The sequence below is a fragment of the Mirounga leonina genome, unplaced genomic scaffold, assembly GCF_011800145.1.
Source record: "Mirounga leonina isolate KUSES-001 unplaced genomic scaffold, KU_Mleo_1.0 Mir_127, whole genome shotgun sequence".
NCBI lineage: Eukaryota > Metazoa > Chordata > Mammalia > Carnivora > Phocidae > Mirounga > Mirounga leonina.
In genome coordinates, this window is record NW_023270316.1 from 29982104 (window position 1) to 30001274 (window position 19171).

Here is a 19171-nt window from a genome sequence, read left to right on the forward strand (position 1 = left end):
TTCCTGTTAGATTCTTTGCCACTCTCCAGCCCTTATCAGTTTGGTTATTGCTGTGTTACTTAGAAAGTAGTGAAGTGTGGAAGAAAGGGTACGTACTATAAGTTGAGTTGGTAGACTTAGATTATCTTTGCTGTGTCACATATTTGACTTCTGCAAGTCATCTAGCATGTCTAATCTTTAATTCTTTATTTGAAATGAGAATTGGTGATGATGGAAAAGAATATGAAATTGAAATATTATATCTTATATTGCAGTCTGAAAACTTGGAGAATACAGTAATCATACCAGATATTAAACTACATAGCAATCCTTCTGCATTCAATATTTATTGCAATGTACGCCATTGCGTTCTGGAATGGCAGAAAAAGGAAACATCGTTGGCAGCTGCATCCAAGAACTCTGTGCAGAGTGGAGAATCAGATAGTGATGAAGAGGAGGAATCCAAAGAGCCCCCTATCAAGCTTCCAAAGGTAAGTCACTAAGTTCCACTTGGATGGATAACCTACAGATGTTTCAACTATAGTACAAATATTTATATTTCTAAAATACCTTGCTTTTTATAAAATTGTGCACTAAAACTTAACAGGGCATATGGGTAAAAACAGGTTTGGGGCAGACCAGACTATGCAACTTTATAACTGGAGTGCTAACAAAGTCAGTAATTGGTAACTCAGTGGTGAGTACTTGGACAGCCCAGGAAAAAAAATCAGGGGCTTTTTTTTTTTTTTAATTTTTTATTGTTATGTTAATCCCCATACATTACATCATTAATTTTAGATATAGTGTTCCATGATTCATTGTTTGTGCATAACACCCAGTGCTCCATGCAGAACATGCAGGGGCTTTTAATAATGTACAAAAGCAGTAAAGTGGAAATGGTGGCTTGTAAGCCTTGAGCCATTGCAGATAGAAGTGGAGCTCTGAGCCTGTGGGCTGCCATTAAGGTGGGCATAAGCAGAACTGCAAACTACCACAAGCCAAGAGCCATAGAAAGCTGGGGGTGCTCCCTTCTGGGGAGGGAACCCAAGGTACGGGTATGCATTTTTATTTTTCTTGAACTAGAACTAGAAGAGCTCCTGGCTGTGCAGCTGCTGAGCTGAGAACTTTCGCCTTTTCTGCCTGAGGATATAATTGTACTCTTGCCACTTTGGCTCCCCTTGCCCTATGAAAAAATTACATATGAAGCAATAAGACTTCTACATTGTTCTGATATCATTCCCTATTTACCAGAGACATGTAAGCTAATTGGTGTTATAAAAATATGTATGGTAGTAGAACAAGCTATTCTTAAGGAACTCCTTTCTATTTAAGTATTAGTATATTTCAAGACTGTAATGTTATTTTATATATAGTTTTTTTTTTCCTATATAGTAGGTATAGTTTGTATTTCTAACAAAAGACATATAGACATAGTTTTAAAAGGGTACCTTTATCATAAATGATTTATGCATATTGCTTTTTTCTAAATGTGGATATTTTAAAATGATTTCCTTTATCATAAATGATTCAGGTCTATTGCCTTTTTACTAAATGGATACCTTAAACCTATGCCTTGAAAACTTTTTTATACACACCCAGGGGAGCTGTCATGCAAATATTGTGCTACTTGAAAATAGCAGCCAAGATAGAAAGTATGTTCCTGATCTGATTTTTTTGTTGTTGTTGCGCATTTCATGGTGGCTATTTCTAAGTGCACCACTGTCCTTAATCATTACTGTCAGATTCTTCTCACCTTATGCTCAGCGGATGACTTGCTTCCTGTTTCATAGAGTAAGAGAGGTTTTGTGAACTTCCTCAGCCTTTTAGTCAACCGTCTTTAAATATCCTTCTCTTGGGACTCTTCTTCCTTTAGTCCCTTTCTCTCTAGTATCCTTAGGTGTACCTTCTCTACACTTAAAACAAGCAAACTCATCTTTTCCGTGTACGTTCCTCTAAGTAGAGAGTTTTTCATCAAGTACTGACATGTCAGGAAATAGAGTACAGTGATTAAGAACCTGGGCAGTGGAGTCAAACTGTCTGGGCTCAGACACTCACCATTATAAATACTAGCTCTGTGATGCTGGGAAAGTTATTTGCCTTATTTGTGCCTCAGTTTTGTTGTCTATGAAATGGAGATAACGTCTACCTCAGAGGGTTGTAGTGAGGATTCAGTGAGTTAATAAATGTCATAGTTAAGTATCAGGTTAGGTGCAAACACGGGGCAAACAAGAAATTGTGTAGGTGCAAATGAATTTGAGTTACTTTTCAAGGAACTCTTCAATTTATTAATAAATATGTCAGAGGAAGTCAAACTTCTGGACAGTCTCTGAGATCATGTGACAAGCGAGGGGGAAGAAGTGCTGAGATGTCTTTATGCAGAGGCACTCAGAATGCTGTGGGGTTTGGGCTTGGGTGGGGACTGTAACTCCCAGGTGATGTGTTTGGCAGTCATTTGCATGACATGAAGGACTGACACAGAAGAAGAGATGAGAAGGACTTGAAGTGATGGGAATTTGAGGGCAGGTGAGAAATGTTAGCATTTTTCTTTTCCTTTTGGCCATTTCTGCTCCAGATGCTACTCTTTTCCATCAGTTCCTTTTCTTTGTAGTTGTTCCTCTCTTGCTCCTCCTGCATGTGTGGCTCTCACTTTCCTTCTTTTCACATTGGTTTTTTCCTCTCCTACTCCTTTTCTCTTGCATAACTAAGATAGTTTTTATTCGTTGAAATATCACTTCAATGCAATTTTATTTTCTCCTTGAATTTTAAAAGTTGAGTTGAATTTGATTATTATATAGACCTTGCTTGTCAGGTTTCTTTGCCTTTTCTTTTTTGTAGGTCAGCAATCATTGATATTTTAAAAAGAACTTTCTTACTGCCACCTAAATGCTTCATATTAAGTTTTCTACCTAAAACACAGATTTTAGGGGCGCCTGGGTGGCTCAGTTGGTTAAGCGTCTGCCTTCATCTCAGGTCATGATTCCGGGACTCTGGAATTGAGCCCCACATTGGGCTCCCTGCTTGGCGGGGAGCCTGCTTCTCCCTCTGCCTCTCTCTCTCTCTCTGTCTCTTATGAATAAATAAATAAAATCTTAAAAAAACAAAAACAAAAACAGTTTTTACCCAGCTCAATCCATTTTTCACTATCTGATTTCCAGATCCTCTAAAGTGTTCCAAGCTTTATAACTACGTAATTTTTTTTTGTTTTGTTTTTTTGAACATTTTTTTTTTATTCTTATGTTAATCCCCATACATTACATCATTAGTTTTAGATGAAGTGTTCCATGATTCATTGTTTGTGCATAACACCCAGTGCTCCATGCAGAATGTGCCCTCCTCAATACCCACCACCAGGCTAACCCATCCTCCCACCCCCCTCCCCTCTAGAACCCTGTTTGTTTTTCAGAGTCCATCGTCTCTCATGGTTCGTCTCCCCCTCCGATTTCCCCCGCTTCATTCTTCCCCTCCCGCTACCTTCTTCTTCTTCTTTTTTTTTTTTTCTCAACATATATTGCATTATTTGTTTCAGAGGTACAGATCTGAGATTCAACAGTCTTGCACAATTCACAGCGCTTACCAGAGCACATACCCTCCCCAGTGTCTATCACCCAGTCACCCCATCCCTCCCACCCCATCCCCCACTCCAACAACCCTCAGTTTGATTCCTGCGATTAAGAATTCCTCATATCAGTGAGATCATATGATACATGTCTTTCTCTTTTTGACTTATTTCGCTCAACATAATACCCTCCAGTTCCATCCACGTCGTTGCAAATGGCAAGATCTCATTCCTTTTGATGGCCGCATAATATTCCATTGTATATATATACCACATCTTCTTTATCCATTCATCTGTCGATGGACATCTTGGCTCTTTCCACAGTTTGGCTATTGTGGACATTGCTGCTATAAACATTGGGGTGCACGTACCCCTTAGGATCCCTACTTTTGTATCTTTGGGGTAAATACCCAGTAGTGCAATTGCTGGATCATAGGGTAGCTCTATTTTCAACTTTTTGAGGAACCTCCATACAGTTTTCCAGAGTGGCTGCACCAGCTTGCATTCCCACCAACAGTGTAGGAGGGTTCCCCTTTCTCCGCATCCCCGCCAACATCTGTCATTTCCTGACTTGTATAACTACGTAATTTTTAATAGTTATTTTTAGGATTCATACTTCACTTTCAGTCTCATTTGCTGCTAGTCATGCCACATATTTTGTTAAGAGATATAGACTTAGATAGATTTATTTGTTTACTTCTTAAGTTTATTTACTTCTAAATTCTTTTTTGAGTTATAGCAAGCTTTATATTAGGCCCTGAAAACAAAATCAGGAGACACAGTTTCTACTCTCAAGAAAGTTATGTCTGGCAGGGATAGCAGTATGTCTAGTGACTTAAGGCTTACGAGGGCATGGTAGGTGTAGTATAACATAGTGGAGTAAGACTGCAGCCCTGACTGCAGATGCATGTGCAGGCAGAGGGAACAGCATCGTCGTCAAAGTACAAGCGCTCTGTTTTGGCCAGAGTGGAGTAGCTGAGTAGGGCGAGAGGCCGAGAGCAGCAGCTAGATTGGGAAGGGCCTTCTGTGTGCTGCAGCCACTTTCAGGTTTTGTCTTGTGATTTGGAAACACTGAGAATTTTGAGTGAGAGACTTTTTTTTTTTTAAGATTTTATTTATTTATTTGAGAGAGAGAGAGAGGGAGAGAGAGCACAGGTGGGGAGGAGAGGGAGAAGCAGACTCCCCGCTGAGCAGGGAGCCCGATGCAGGGATCGATCCCAGGACCCTGGGATCATGACCTGAGCCGAAGGCAGATGCTCAACCGACTGAGCCACCCAGGTGCCTCTAAGCAAGAGACTTTGATCAGACTTGTATTTTAGTAAAGTTCCGTGGGTGCTAGTAAGACAGGTCACTAGAGGGTGGTGAGATTAGAGCAGAGGGACCAGTTAGGCAGCTATTACAGTTGTCCACGAAGGGTGACTGACGGTTGGAATGAGGGTAGTAGTAGTGTTTGGCATAGAGGAAATGTTAAGGAAGCAGAATTGACAGGAATTAGTAATTAGTTGATTATGAAAGCTGACAGAAGGTGAAATCTAAACATATTTCTGAAGTTTCTGGGTGGTAATGCCATTGACTGCAAGAGGGAGTACTGGAGGAGAAACACCACTTTGCTGGAATGACGATAAGGTGTCCCATGTACACTATACAGGGCTGAAGTTCCAGAGAAACGTCCCAGCTAAAAATAGAGATTTGGGAGTTATTAAGGTGTGGGGGAAGAAGGTGAAATGAAATTCTGTTAGAGATAGGATGGGGGTGGGATGAAGAACATTGCTTAAAAATTGTTAGCTTTTTTTTTTTTTTTTTTTAAAGATTTTATTTATTTATTTGCGAGAGAGAGAGTGAGAGACAGAGAGCATGAGAGGGAGGAGGGTCAGAGGGAGAAGCAGACTCCCCGCCGAGCAGGGAGCCCGATGCGGGACTCGATCCCGGGACTCCAGGATCATGACCTGAGCCGAAGGCAGTTGCTCAACCAACTGAGCCACCCAGGCGCCCAAAAATTGTTAGCTTTGAAAAATTCTAAGAACACTCCTTTTGGGTATGAAGAGAAGGGAAGAAGGTCGTGGTAGTTGACGATAAATTTATATGTCAGAGGATAGGAACATAGACTGAGAGGCAGAATTCTTCCTCTTCTTCTTTTTGCCCTCCTCCTCCTCTGCTGCCGCTCTTTCTCTACCCTTTCTTTCGCTGCCCTCTATATTTTTATTCTTTATTATTTGTAAATGTCATCTCTACCAAATATTTGCTTTATATAAAAAATCCTGAAAGTCAGTATACTTTCCTCTGTAGTAATATATAAATCTACTTTTGGTTTCCTCTCCAGTTTTTTAAAATGTATTCTGGAAGTATTAGAATGGATTCTAGGACTTTAAAAACAATTTTTAACTTATAGTTGACATGCAGTGTTATACTGGTTTCAGGTATAGAGCGTACAGATAATTCTGTACATTTCAAAATACTCACCATGATAAGTGCAGTCATCATCTGTCATTACACAACATTATTACAATATTATTGACTATATTCTCTATGCTGTACTTTTCATCTCCAGGACTTACTTATTTTTTAACTGGAAGTTTGTACCTCCTAATCCCCTTCATCTATTTTGCCAATCCCCTACCCCTTCCCTCTAGGACATCTTAATAGAACAAGATACAATTTCTAATGGCAAAGAATTTATTATTCCATCTAAATGTAACTAAACTTTTATGTTCATACTTGTTAGTGAAATAATAAAGTCACTTTGGGAAATAATATGATTTAAGGAGAGCAAAAATAAAACCTTGAAAAACTCATTTTTCTTTGGCCAAGCATGTTTTTATTTTACTTTTCCCAGCAGTGACATTGGACTGGCTGTATCAGATAGTTATTTGGGTTTGTGTTCCTTCAAGTACAATAGAGAGCCTTCAGGATTTAATTATTTGAAAGCAACTGTAAAAGAAAAATTCAGTAAATTTACAAAAGACTATTTTCTGAAGAGAAGTGGAAGATTATGTGTTGGGTAGTTGGTTATGGTTTATCATTGAAAATATTGAGGCTTAGGGGCGCCTGGGTGGCTCAGTCGGTTAAGCGTCTGCTTTTGGCTCAGGTCCTGATCCCAGGGTCTTGGGATCGAGTTCCGCTTTGGGCTCCTTGCTTAGCAGGGGTCTGCTTCTCCCTCTCCCGCTGTGTGTGCTCTCTCTAGCTCTCACTCTTTCTCAAATAAAAAAATAAAATAAAATAAAAAGGCCTCAGTGTGTAAAGTGCAATTTCAAAGTTCATACATACAGTAAAATATGCTCAGCCAAACATCAGGGGAAAACACTTATTTCACAACATCTTTTATTTCTCAGCTCAATAATTCAAAGCTAGATATGTTGGAAAACTTGAGGTTGATTTTTATTTTGTTGTATATTGAAAACATTGCTATTCTGGAAATGACGTAGTTTTCCCCCTTATTAAAAAAATTTTTTTGTGAAGTAAGGTACAGATGAGTAGGGAGAATCTATAGTGTGGTTAATCTAGACAGATGGGTAATTTCTCTCTCCTTATCATTTGACTAACATTTTATGGGTATGTCTCACCAAAACCAGCCAGTGTTCTATTCCTAAGCAGCATACCTGAGTTCCTTACTCAGGTATACATTTGTTCTTACACACTAAACTTACCAGAGAGACAACTCAGGAACTTGTTCAGAAGGTAGCCTTACTCTTTTTGGTAAGGTTCAATACTTTCTCTGTTACTGTAGGGATATTATATAAATAAACCCTAGCTAAGAATGTTATCTGTGAAGATTCTCCTTTGGCTTTTGAAAGGTCATGATTGATAGCAGTAGAGCAAGCATTCTTGAAGACTGCAAGAATGTAGTAGTCTCCCATTGGCCTGAGAATAGAGCTCCACGTTTTGTGTTTAGGAGATCTTTGAGTTCAGATTCATTTCCTGTAAGTACATAAGCAGATAGAAATCTTGAACAGCACGTTTTTATTTTTTAGTCTATTCCAGGAAGAGAAACTATATCAACTGGAAAATTTTCACTGCTTAGTGCATTTAATCAATTGAAACTTTATACAGGCAACTTCTGTAATCTTAGTTACAACTAAGTCTGCTAGAATTTTAGATAACTTCTCTAAAAACAGTCCTGCTAGTTATTTTAACTTCTCAGTCATATCTGTATTCTTCAGAAACCTTGTAAATGATAATCAAAACTGCAACTGACTTTCCTGCAACTGATTTGACCGTTGTCTGGAGATATATTTCTGAGTTGCAGTGGTTTTTAGCACACAACTGAGAGAGCAATTAAACAAATATTTATTATATGCGTATCATGTGTCAAGCACTGGGCTAGCCACGGGAGATATTAAGCTAGTTCAAACATGCTCCTTGTCTATGAGGAGACCACAGTTTAGTTATGAAAAAGGAAACAAAAATAGTGAGCTAAGTATAATATAATAAATGCCATAACAGAAGTCTCTCAACTGGGTAAGAGTCATGTACAAGGCTCATTTATAGACAGGGACTAGTGTAATGTGTATCTTCATATCTCCTGTAGTGAGTTTGCCAAAATAAATGCTTAGGAAATATTTATGTAATACGTGATTAATGCACAGATCTCAGCCTAGAGAATATTCTTCTGCTGTTATGTCCAACAGAATTAATGCTTTGATGCATTTCTACTAATTAGTCTTGTTTTAACTTTTTCTGTTACTTCTCCAAATAATTTAACACCTTCTAAAAAGATCTTATACATCTATTTCTCAAAATATTGTCACTGACTGAGAAATGGGATTTCATTGTTGTTCTGTCAGCCCTCTGAAGGTATTTCCCAATACCAGGTCATCACATTTCTCTGTCAATCTTTAGCTGCAGATTTCTCTATCTTTTGCTAGATAGTGAGTCAGATTTTTCCTTGGTCCTGATGAGGGTGATAAGATAATTAAAGTAAAAATAGTAGTGATCTTTTAAGTAGGCAGTTTTTAATTCTTTTTGTGATAAATCCTACAAGAAGGGGGAAACCATCAGTAAATAATAATGTGATTGTACCATTATAGGAAGGGCTAAGATGAAAAAACTCCTTTTTAAATCTCTTCATTGTATGAGTTATGTTGACTTTTTCTGGTCATAAGTAACAATTGACATGACTTTTAATGAAAGAATGCTGATTTGTACTTGAGTACAGCCAAATGAACTTTTAAATTAATAGAGTTTATTTTTTCTGAGTGAATGTAACCTAGTATCTAGTGCACTGTTAACAATTTTCATGATTTTTCTTATGGCTTCCTTATGCTATAACTACTTATAAAATAGTGCCATTATTTTTTAACCTTCCATATCACTAGATGGTTTTCTGAATCTTGGGTGGTTGTGTTTTTTTCTTTTTTTTTTTTAATGTGTTTCTTTTTGTTTTTGCCTCGTAAATATGGCAGCATTAATCATTTGCTGTGTAAATAAGCCATACTGGTTCAACTGCCTGGAAAGTGTTATTAGCTTACCTGTTATAAGGTACATATATATTATTTTTTTTCATCTTAAACAGATCATTGAGGTTGGACTTTGTGAAGTTTTTGAATTGATCAAGGAGACGCGATTTTCTCATCCATCCCTGTGCCTCAGGAGTCTCCAGGCCCTGCTTAATGTACTTCAGGGTCAGCAGCCAGAAGGCCTCCAGTCAGAGCCACCTGAGGTCCTAGGTAAGAGCTCAGGGTATTAAATGAAGTCTTTAAATGTAAATAGCTTCTCCTATGAAGCATATACATGTAGCAGCTTGTAATGCAGTTTTGTTTTTGTTTTTGTTTTTTTAATTATGGTATTAAAACAGCAAGGGTATAAATTTTAAGGTATTTTGCTATGTTCTACTAGAGTTATAGTTTAAGACTTACAGTTCATGCACAGACATTTCTTGATTATTGTGAGGATGGGGAAAAAGCAAAACATTAATCGTTGGAACCCAGAAATAATCCCAAGCCTTATAGTTACTATTAAGTTAAACCGTTCTTGTTAAACCTTAGGCCAAAATAGTGAACATTGACTTTCTCTAACTTTATGTGTTATTCTGGGTAGTTAAAAAAATGGAGTGGAACCAGATGCTACCAACCCAAAACAGCACATCTAGTTTCCCAACAGAGGGCATTTCTTTTGTATTCATTGTAAATAAAAATTTCTTTTGTATTCATTGTAAATAAAAATCAATTTTTGTTATAGATAATGCTTTTGAATTAGTAGCAACTTCCAATAAGTAAATACATTTGCTTTTTGTAAAATGTATTTGGATTTTTTGAATACATGCCTTTCGTGTTACTGATAAAGGTTCAACACATAATCCAGTAAGCAAGTTAGGAGCTCTTGAGGAATAGAAATAGAGATGGGCCATAAGTTTGAAATTGGCTGTTGTTTTTCTCTGATGCTAACCATGGGCCTTGAAAGTCTAGAGTTTTCTAAATCTCAAGCATTAGTTCATATCTGAGTCATGTGGGTCCATGTGGAGTTTCTGATTCAGTAGATTTGGCATGGAGCCCAAGAATTTGCATTTAGAATACATTTCTGGGTAATGTGCCAGTGCAACTCACCTGGGGACCACACTGCTGGTCTGGACTAGAGTTTGATCTTTTTTTCCAACTTGGTTATTTGCTGTTTATTAGATCCACATGTAAGAACCTAATTACGTGTCATACTGGTTTTGTTTTGGCTGTGGTTTTTTGGAGGGGAGGGAATCAGTTTTTGTGTTTGATTTTTTGTTTGGTTTAGTGGGTGAGGGGAGTGCTTGCCAGGAAAACAAGCTGAAGATTTAAGAAAAGCAATACCCTCCCCCACTCCATGTTGTTAAATACTACTATATTACTAAATAAAAGCTGTCATATGGCACGTTGTTGATTATTGTTATGGTAACACCAGTGATCATATTGCTATTTTGATATGTTACTTGGCATCACAGCATCTTACTAAAGCTTTTATTTATTTAATTGATTTAAGAATATTTTGCTGTTCCTAGCTCTGGTTTGTCAATTAACAAATAATTGAAATATTTAAAATACCCACTAAAACCTGTATATCCTGTTTATTACTTTGAATAACATGCTGATCATTTCTTTTTCCTAGATCTTCTGGCATACCCTTGTCTTTTATCAGTTGTTACACATCTTATTTTGTATCCAGTCTATATATAAATACTCCCTTTCCTTTATTCTTTTCAAAACAGATCTTGTTCATAATACTGTTTTTGAAATGATCATGTGTGCTTTAGCTTAATCATCTTCTATCAAAACTTTCACCTGATTAATTTGTCTGGTTTTGTTTTTGTTTTTGTTTTCTTGTTAACAGTTTCAGATGCTGCTGTACTTCTTTGGTCTCTCTTTTATCCTTTCAGGGTTTACTTCTGATCTCTTCACCGCTTTGATTTATTTTTCTATTGAGGGATTTACCATCACTTTATATTTCTTATTTCTTATATATCTTTAATTAGCTCAAAGATGTAGTTTGGCTGTTTAAAACTAAATTTCTATTGAAATCTATCTCTGTTTTTTCTTTGATCTAGTAGCATAATCACATTAATACACTTTGGGGTTTTCTTCATGTTATTCATAAAAATATAGGTATATATGTATCACTCTTACTGTCAGGGTAGTTTGATTATTATACACCAAGCTTCTTCTCTTAGCAAATAGATTTTGATTTAGAAATTGTCTGGTTAAAAAAAAATCATTCTTACATCTGTTTTTCTGTTCATTTTAAGGTTGGAATATATGTTCTTAAGTATTCACGTAAATAAAAGTATCTCTTGTGTTCTGTGCAAAAGCGTATAATTCAGGGGTGATCAGTACAGACATTGTTGCTGTTATTATGGGACTTAGCATCAGACAGTTGGACACGTGTGATTGCAGATTGGGTAAATAGTATGGGGGACAGTAGAAGGAGTTCTGGGAATCCGTAACATGCTTCCTTGAAGATGAGACATTGGCGATTTGAAGGATGAGTAGGAAGACGTGAACTACCTTTCTAGGCAGAGAGGACAGCATGCAGGAAGTCTCTGGGACAGAAAGGAGAATGACTGGCTAGAATGTGGAGAGTGAAGGGAGGCAGGGCTTTGCCATAGGTGAGGAGGGAGTCAGGGACTAGACCATGTGGAGCTTCATAGGCCATGTTAAAGGAGCCTGGTGGCTATTGTTCTAGGAGAAAGGGAAAGTCACTAACTATTTCCTTATGCTTAAAAAAAGTTCTTTATTTTATGGCACTTATACTGTTCCCTTCCACCTGAATCTAACTTTTTTGATGACAGGCATTCTTTGTCTTGTTTGCCAAAGTACTACCACAACCTAGAATAGTTTTTCATGTACAGGAAGAATTCAGTAAATATTTGCTGAGTAATTAAAAGATGAAGGGGCAGAAGGATAATGATGGAAGGAAGGATGGACAAATGGAGATAGGACAGATGAAAGGATGAGGGGAAAGAAGGATAGTTGGAAGGGAAGGGCAAAGGGAAGGAAAGACTGAAGGATGTACAGGCAAGAAGGGAGGGAGAACGGAAAGAAGGAAGAGGAGCAGGAACGAACTAACAAAGGAGTGAACAGATTTTAAATAAAAAAACACATTTTTGGTTTAAAAATTCTGTTTGGCTATAAAGGGGCGAAAGTGAAGGTAGGAGCTAATTTATGAACACTTTGTAGTAGTCCAATTCCAAGGTGGTGATAGCATGGATTGGGAAGATGGTCGTGAGATGGAGTAAGCGGGGGAGGCATTAGGAATCGAAAGTGACGGGCTTAACTGGGATGAGAGACACAGGAGATGAGGGAGAGACCGAGGAAGGCTAACTTTCTGTGAGTTAGCGAGTAAACCACACATGGCCTTTTAGTTTTCAGAGAGTTGCAGTACGTGAATTCTCTTTCTCTTGCTTTCTTTTTCCCTCTCCCTTTCTTCACCTTCCTCAATTTTGCAGTCTTTTTCTGACTGTTTCTTTCTATCTTGAGTGCTCACTCTGTATAAGGATTTTCAAATTTCCCTTCCCTTCTGCAGAAGAAATACCTGCAAGTCTATTGATTCAGTCTTGGGCAGAGTTGTTTAGGGAATTTTGTGTGGAAACTTCTCATGGCCATAGAACGTTCAGGTGTTACTTTACCATCTTTGCCACTAGATGGCTTTATCATTTAGGGAAAATCTCTTTATCTCCCTGTCTCAATTTCATTGTCCATTAAAGGGGGAGGGCATCTGTCCTGTTGACTAGGAGGTTTTTCTAGGGTATAAAATGAATTACATACTCTCTTTATAATAAAAATATGAACTGCTATTATGTTAGCAATAAAGCAACTTTACATTAAAACATTATAGCATGTGTTTTATATATTCTTTTGTTTTGCAAATACATAATTTTTTGGGGCACTTATATTAACATTTTAAGAAGCTTGTATTCTTCCCACTCTAAAAGGTAACATGAGTGCAGTGAGTAGCCTGTTACTCGAGAGGATATTTCTTGAATGTGTGAATGCCTCAAGACAACTTTCTTTTAAACAACCTGGGATAGATTCCATTTTTTTATTTACAAAAATAAGGGGTTGAACTAAACGTTCTCTAAGGTCCTTTTTATTATAAATATTCTAACTTTTCGGGGAAAAGGGTAACTAGAAAGGAACTAATGCAAAGTAAGTGTTCTAGGTGCCTTAAATATTTTTTTTATAATGAGGCAAGGTATAAATAAATAAACAGACACATGAAATGTTTTGTACGTCGAATGAATATAATTGAGTTTTATTTTATCCACAGAGTCTCTCTTCCAGCTCCTTTTGGAAATCACTGTTCGAAGTACTGGAATGAATGACAGCACAGGCCAGTCTCTGACAGCGCTTTCCTGTGCTTGCCTCTTTAGTCTGGTGGCTTCTTGGGGAGAAACAGGAAGGACACTTCAGGCCATCTCTGCTATCCTCACCAACAATGGCAGCCACGCTTGCCAAACAATACAGGTATTTCATTTATAGCTGCTGAGAGGGTTATAAGATGCCAGGTTGGAATTTCACCTTAATTTCTGTCAGTAGGAGTCCCCTGCTTTTTCTCACTCATTAGAGTGGTTTGATCTATCCAAGGTTGATATATAAGTAATCCACAATATATAAAGGTAATAAAATGAAATTTGGCAAAAACTCTTTAATCTTTAAGCTGGTCTTTGTGTCAGCACCCCAGCCACCTCTTTGCATTGTCTTGTTCTGTGCTCTCCCTGACTTCCCATCTTTCCCAGAATTAAGTATTGTCAGTGCCCCTAACCCCTGCATTGTTCAAGGATCAAATGTAGTCTTTTAATGAGTTGATTTGTTTCTGAGCTGCTTCATCTTTACATAGAACATTTTAAGCTTTTAATATCTTGATTGTGGACTAAGCTCTTTATTGTTGTTAGTGGTGGGAAATATAATTCTCCTAAAAGCCAACTTGATTTAATTCCTTTGGATTGTTCTGGAAAGTGAGTAAGAAGTTACAGTTTTAAGTCTCCGTTATGTGCTCTTCACGGGCCCCTTGGACAACCTCCAGAACAGATGGAAGGGCTGCTTCAATCCTGTTCTGTTATTAGCAGGCCAAAGATAGCAGAAGGGGTATGTGGGTCATTTTCTTGGACTTAATTCAGCAATATTGAACTCTCCTTGTCAAACATGAGCAATCCCCATACTCTAGATTTCTGTTCTTATTCTTTTCCCTTTCTGCCCTGCCTGAAATCTTCTTTTCCCTTTTTATGATCCTTAATTATTTCGAAGTTCCTCTAATGCAGTGGTTTTCAAAACTGTTCTGCAGCTGTGCTTTGAGGTTTGGCAAAATTTTAATTTAAATACATGCTTAAAATACAAAAATAATTCTTAAATTTTAGTGAAATAACACAAACATTTACATATCATACACCAAATTTTTAAAAATAGAGTGACCATAAACATATGAGCTTATTAGGCATCGTGTGATTTATTTTTGTCTGTAGACTCATCTCAGAGGATATGAGGTGAAGTCTAAATGATGAGTTGAATTGGCCAGAGGAGGTGTTAGTGTTTGGGGATGTGGAGGGAGAATGTTCTTGGTATCCATGTGCTAAGACAGGAAGCTAAGAGTAAGAGTGGAATACTGACGACTGAAAGAAGTTTGGTATAGTTACAGTATTTAGAGCTTCCAGCTAACAGAGACAAGACTTGTGTGCATATCTGTCTGACTGCCTGCAGTATTTGCTTAATATGCACTAGTCTGTGCACGACTAGATCCCCTGAATCAGAAGCTAAGGTTCTCTATAGACTTGCCCCGTCCCTGCATCCCTTTCTCCAGCCCAAACACCATATTAAATAATGCCTATTATCTTAACATGGCTTACAATGTTCCTCATGATTTGGCGCCATTCCACCAACCACTTCATGTCACAGAACTGTCTTGGCCAGGCTATGGGTGGAGGGAGAAAAATCTTCCCCAAGAATGTATAACTCTAACATCTCAAATTCTTTCGGGATTCAAATGCATATTACTTATCTTGTTCCAAAAAGCTTAAGCTGAGAGTTTAAAGTAGGGCAGGGATGATAGTACCATGAAGTACCTTATTATTGAAGGAGACTAAAATCCTTTTTGGAGGAATGAACTCCAAGCTTCAAAGGCTTCCCACAGACAAAACCCATCTGAGCTCACAAACAAAAAGCACATAGAAAAAAAGGCACCATCATTTGGAGTTAGTAGAAACAAAGTACTCTTTAGGGGAGCCTGGGTTTTCTGTTCTGTTCCATTGATCAGTGTGTCTGTTTTGTGCCAGTACCATACTGTTTTGATGACTACAGCTTTGTAATACAGCTTGAAGTCTGGAATTGGATGCCTCCAGCTTTGCTTTTCTTTTTCAAGGTTGTTAAGTGGCTGCTTTCAGCTCAGGCCCTGATCCCAGGGTCCTGGGATCGAGCCCCGCATCGAGCCACGCATTGGGCTCCCTGCTCAGCGGGAAGCCTGCTTCTTTCTCTCCCATTCCCCCTGCTTGTGTTCCCTCTCGCTGTGTCTCTGTCAAATAAATAAATAAAATCTTTAAAAAAATAAAAACAACTTAAGTACTCTTTAGAAAGCATGAGAGAAATAGAGTCATGTTGAAGAAAGATGTTAATTTCTGCTCCTCCCTAATCTCCACTAAGGTTCTAATAAAGGAATTTTTTTTTAAAGTATAAACTTTTAAGAATGGGACATATTTTTGAAAAATAGAAATTGGGGAAAGCGTAAATTTAAGTTCCTTAAGAGGCTAATGCCCATGGAAAGTAAGTTGATTTTCACCTAAAACTCCAGATAGGATTTGGAAGTAATAGGTACCTAGAAAGTGGTGGTGAGGGCAAAAGCTATAAATTGATTGGAAATCTGTATAATGAAAAGTAGAGAACCCCAGAACCGTTTTTTTGCCCTTCGTAGCCAAGCAACTGTCCTCTCATCCCCCAGAGAGATAGGTTTGCTGTCTAAAGAGCCAGAGAGGCCAGGGGAAACTAGCCACAATTGAGAGTGGAATTAGGAGCTAGACTGAAAATGGAGATTTAATGAAAGTCTTTGTATTGGTGATGAAATTTCTTAATCCTCACTAAGTTTCCAGAACAGTGGCCATAAAACTTATTATATTTAGGAAATATCTAGGAAAAAGACTGGCAGATTCTTCTCTGGACAAAGAGTGAGAAAAGACCCACAAATGCAGACATTTGGAGGGGGGTCCTCCAATGAAACGCTCAATTTTAGTATGATTGTTTTGAGGAGAGCTCAAATCAGGTGATCTGTCAAATCCTGTCCATTCATACCAAGCTTCCTACCATTTTTTTTAGTAGCTTACTCTTAAAATTAAGTGTACAACCAGATTATATGTTTTTTGGGTGTTGAGTTTGGCATGTTTATAGATTTTGGATACTAACCCATTATCACATATGTCACTTGCAGATATCTTCTCCCATTCTGATGGTTGCCTTTTAGTTTTGTTGATTGTTTCCTTTCCTGTGCAGAAGTTTTTTATCTTGATGAATCCCAGTAGTTCATTTTTGCTTTTGTTTCCCTTGCCTCCAGAGATATGTCTAGTAAGAAGTTGCTATGGCTGATGTCAAAAAGGTTGTTGCCTGTGTTCTCCTCTAGGATTTTGATGGTTTCCTGTCTCACATTTAGGTCTTTCCTCTCCTTTGAATTTATTTTTGTGTATAGTGTAAGAAAGTGGTCCAGTTTCATTCTTCTGCATGTGGCTGTCCAATTTTCCCAACATCATTTGTTGAAGAGACTGTCTTTTCTCCATTGGATATTCTTTCTTGTTTTGTCAAAGATTAGTTGACCATATAGTTGTGGGTCCATTTCTGGGTTTTCTGTTCTGTTCCATTGATCAGTGTGTCTGTTTTGTGCCAGTACCATACTGTTTTGATGACTACAGCTTTGTAATACAGCTTGAAGTCTGGAATTGGATGCCTCCAGCTTTGCTTTTCTTTTTCAAGATTGCTTTGACTATTTGGAGTCGTTTGGGGTTCCATACAAATTTTAGGATTGTTCTAGTTCTGTAAAAAATGCTAGTGGGTATTTTGATAGGGATTGCATTAAATGTGTAGATTGCTTTGGGCAGTATAGACATTTTAACAATATTTGTTTTTCCAATCCATGAACATGGAATGTTTTTCCATTTCCTTGTGTCCTCTTCAATTTCTTTCATGTGTTCTGTAGTTTTCACAGTACATATCTTTTATCTCTTTGGTTAGGTTTATTCCTAGGTGTCTTATCGTTTTTGGTACAATTATAAATGGGACAATTCCTTGATTTCTTTTTCTGCTGCTTCATTATTGCTGTATAGAAATGCAACAGATTTCTCTACATTGATTTTGTATTCTGTGACTTGACTAAATTCATGTATCAGTTCTAGCAATTTTTTGGTGGAGTCTTTCAGGTTTTCTACATAGTATCATGTCATCTGTGCGTAGTGAAAGTTTGACTTCTTTCTTGCCAATTTGGATGCCTTTTATTTCTTTTTGTTGTCTGACTTCTGAGGCTAGGACTTCCAGTTCTCTATTAAGTAATAATGGCGAGAGTGGACATCACTGTCTTGTTCCTGACTGTAGAGGAAAATCTGTTTTTTCCCCATTGAGGATTATATTAGCTGGGAGTCTTTCGTATGTGGCCTTTATGATGTTGAGGTATTTTCCATCTATTCCTACTTTGTTGAGGATTTTTATCAAGAATTGATGCTGTTATTTTGTCAAATGCTTTTTATGCATCTATTGAGAGGATCATGTAGTTCTTATCCTTTCTTTTATTAATGTAGTGTATCATATTGATTTGTGAAGATTGAACCACTCTTGCAGCACAGGAATAAATCCTTCTTGATCATGGTGAATGATTCTTTTAATGTCCTGTTGTATTTGATATGCTAGTATCTTGTTGAGAACTTTTGCATCCATGTTCATCAGGAATGTTGGCCTGTAATTCTCCTATTTAGTGAGGTCTTTGTCAGGTTTTGGAATCAAGGTAATGCTGGCCTTGTAGAATGAGTTTGAGCTCAAAACACAAATAATCCAGTTAAGAAATGGCAGAAGACATGAATTGACATTTTTCCAAAGAAGACATACAGATGGCTAACAGACACATGAAAAGAAGCTCAACATCACTCATCCTCAGGGAAATACAAATCAAAACTACAGTGAGAGACCACTGACACTTATCAGAATGGCTAAAATTAACAACACGGGAAATAACATGTTGGCAAGGATGCAGAGATAGGGGAACCCTCTTACACTGTTGGTGGAAATGCAAGCTTGTGCAGCCACTCTGGAAAACAGTGTGGTGGTTTCTCAAAAGTTAAAAATAGAGCTACCCTATGACCCAGCAATTGCACTACTAGGTGATTACCCAATACTGATTCAGAGGGGCACATGCACCCTGCTGTTTATAGCAGCATTATCAACAATAACCAAATTATGGAAAGAGCCCAAGTGTCCATCAACTGATGAATGCATAAAGAAGATGTGGTATATTACACATATAATACAGTGGAATATTACTCAGCCAACAAAGAGAATAAAATGTTGCCATTTGCAACAACATAGATGAATCTAGAGAGTATAACGATAAGTGAAATAAGCCGGTCTAAGACAAATATCATATAATTTCACTCATGTGGAATTTAAGAAACAAAACAGATGAACATAGGGGAAAGAAAAAGAGAGAGAGAGAGAGAGAGAAAGGGAGGCAAACTATTAAATAGACTCTTAACTATAGAGAACAAACCAGAGGATTGCTAGAGGGGGAGGTGGGTGGGGAAGATGAGCTAAATGGGTGATGGGTATTAAGGAGGGCACTTGTTGTGATGAGCACTGGGTGTTATCTGTAAGTGATGAACCACTAAATTCTACTCCTGAAACTAAAATTACTCTATATGTTAACTAACTAAAATTTAAATAAAAACTTGAAATATTAAAAAAAATAACAAAAATAAATAAAACAGTGCAGCAACAACAAAAAAGTGTACAACCAAGTATCACTAGGCTAACATGAAAAAGAGATCCCCCAAATCAAGAATAATAATAGTAAAAGATAATAGATAATTTGGATAAAAAGAATAGAGAGAACAGAAGAAGCTCTAAGAAAACCAATTAATATTTTGATGAAGGATAATAGAAACATCAGTATTCTATTTTTTTTAAAAAAACTTAGAGAACAGGAAAGAATTTTTATAAGTTAAGA

At 37.4% G+C, this 19171-nt stretch overlaps 1 protein-coding gene across 5 annotated transcripts in view; it reads left to right on the forward strand.

Moving 5' to 3' along the window:
• MYCBP2 (MYC binding protein 2) overlaps nt 1-19171 on the forward strand; it is a 271010-nt gene that overhangs the window by 44957 nt on the left and 206882 nt on the right. For all 5 annotated transcript variants that reach the window (XM_035003215.1, XM_035003216.1, XM_035003219.1 and 2 more), the window contains exons 3-5: nt 255-470; nt 9045-9198; nt 13259-13455. In XM_035003215.1, coding sequence (XP_034859106.1) covers nt 255-470; nt 9045-9198; nt 13259-13455 — 567 coding nt within the window. The remainder of the gene's footprint in view (nt 1-254; nt 471-9044; nt 9199-13258; nt 13456-19171) is intronic.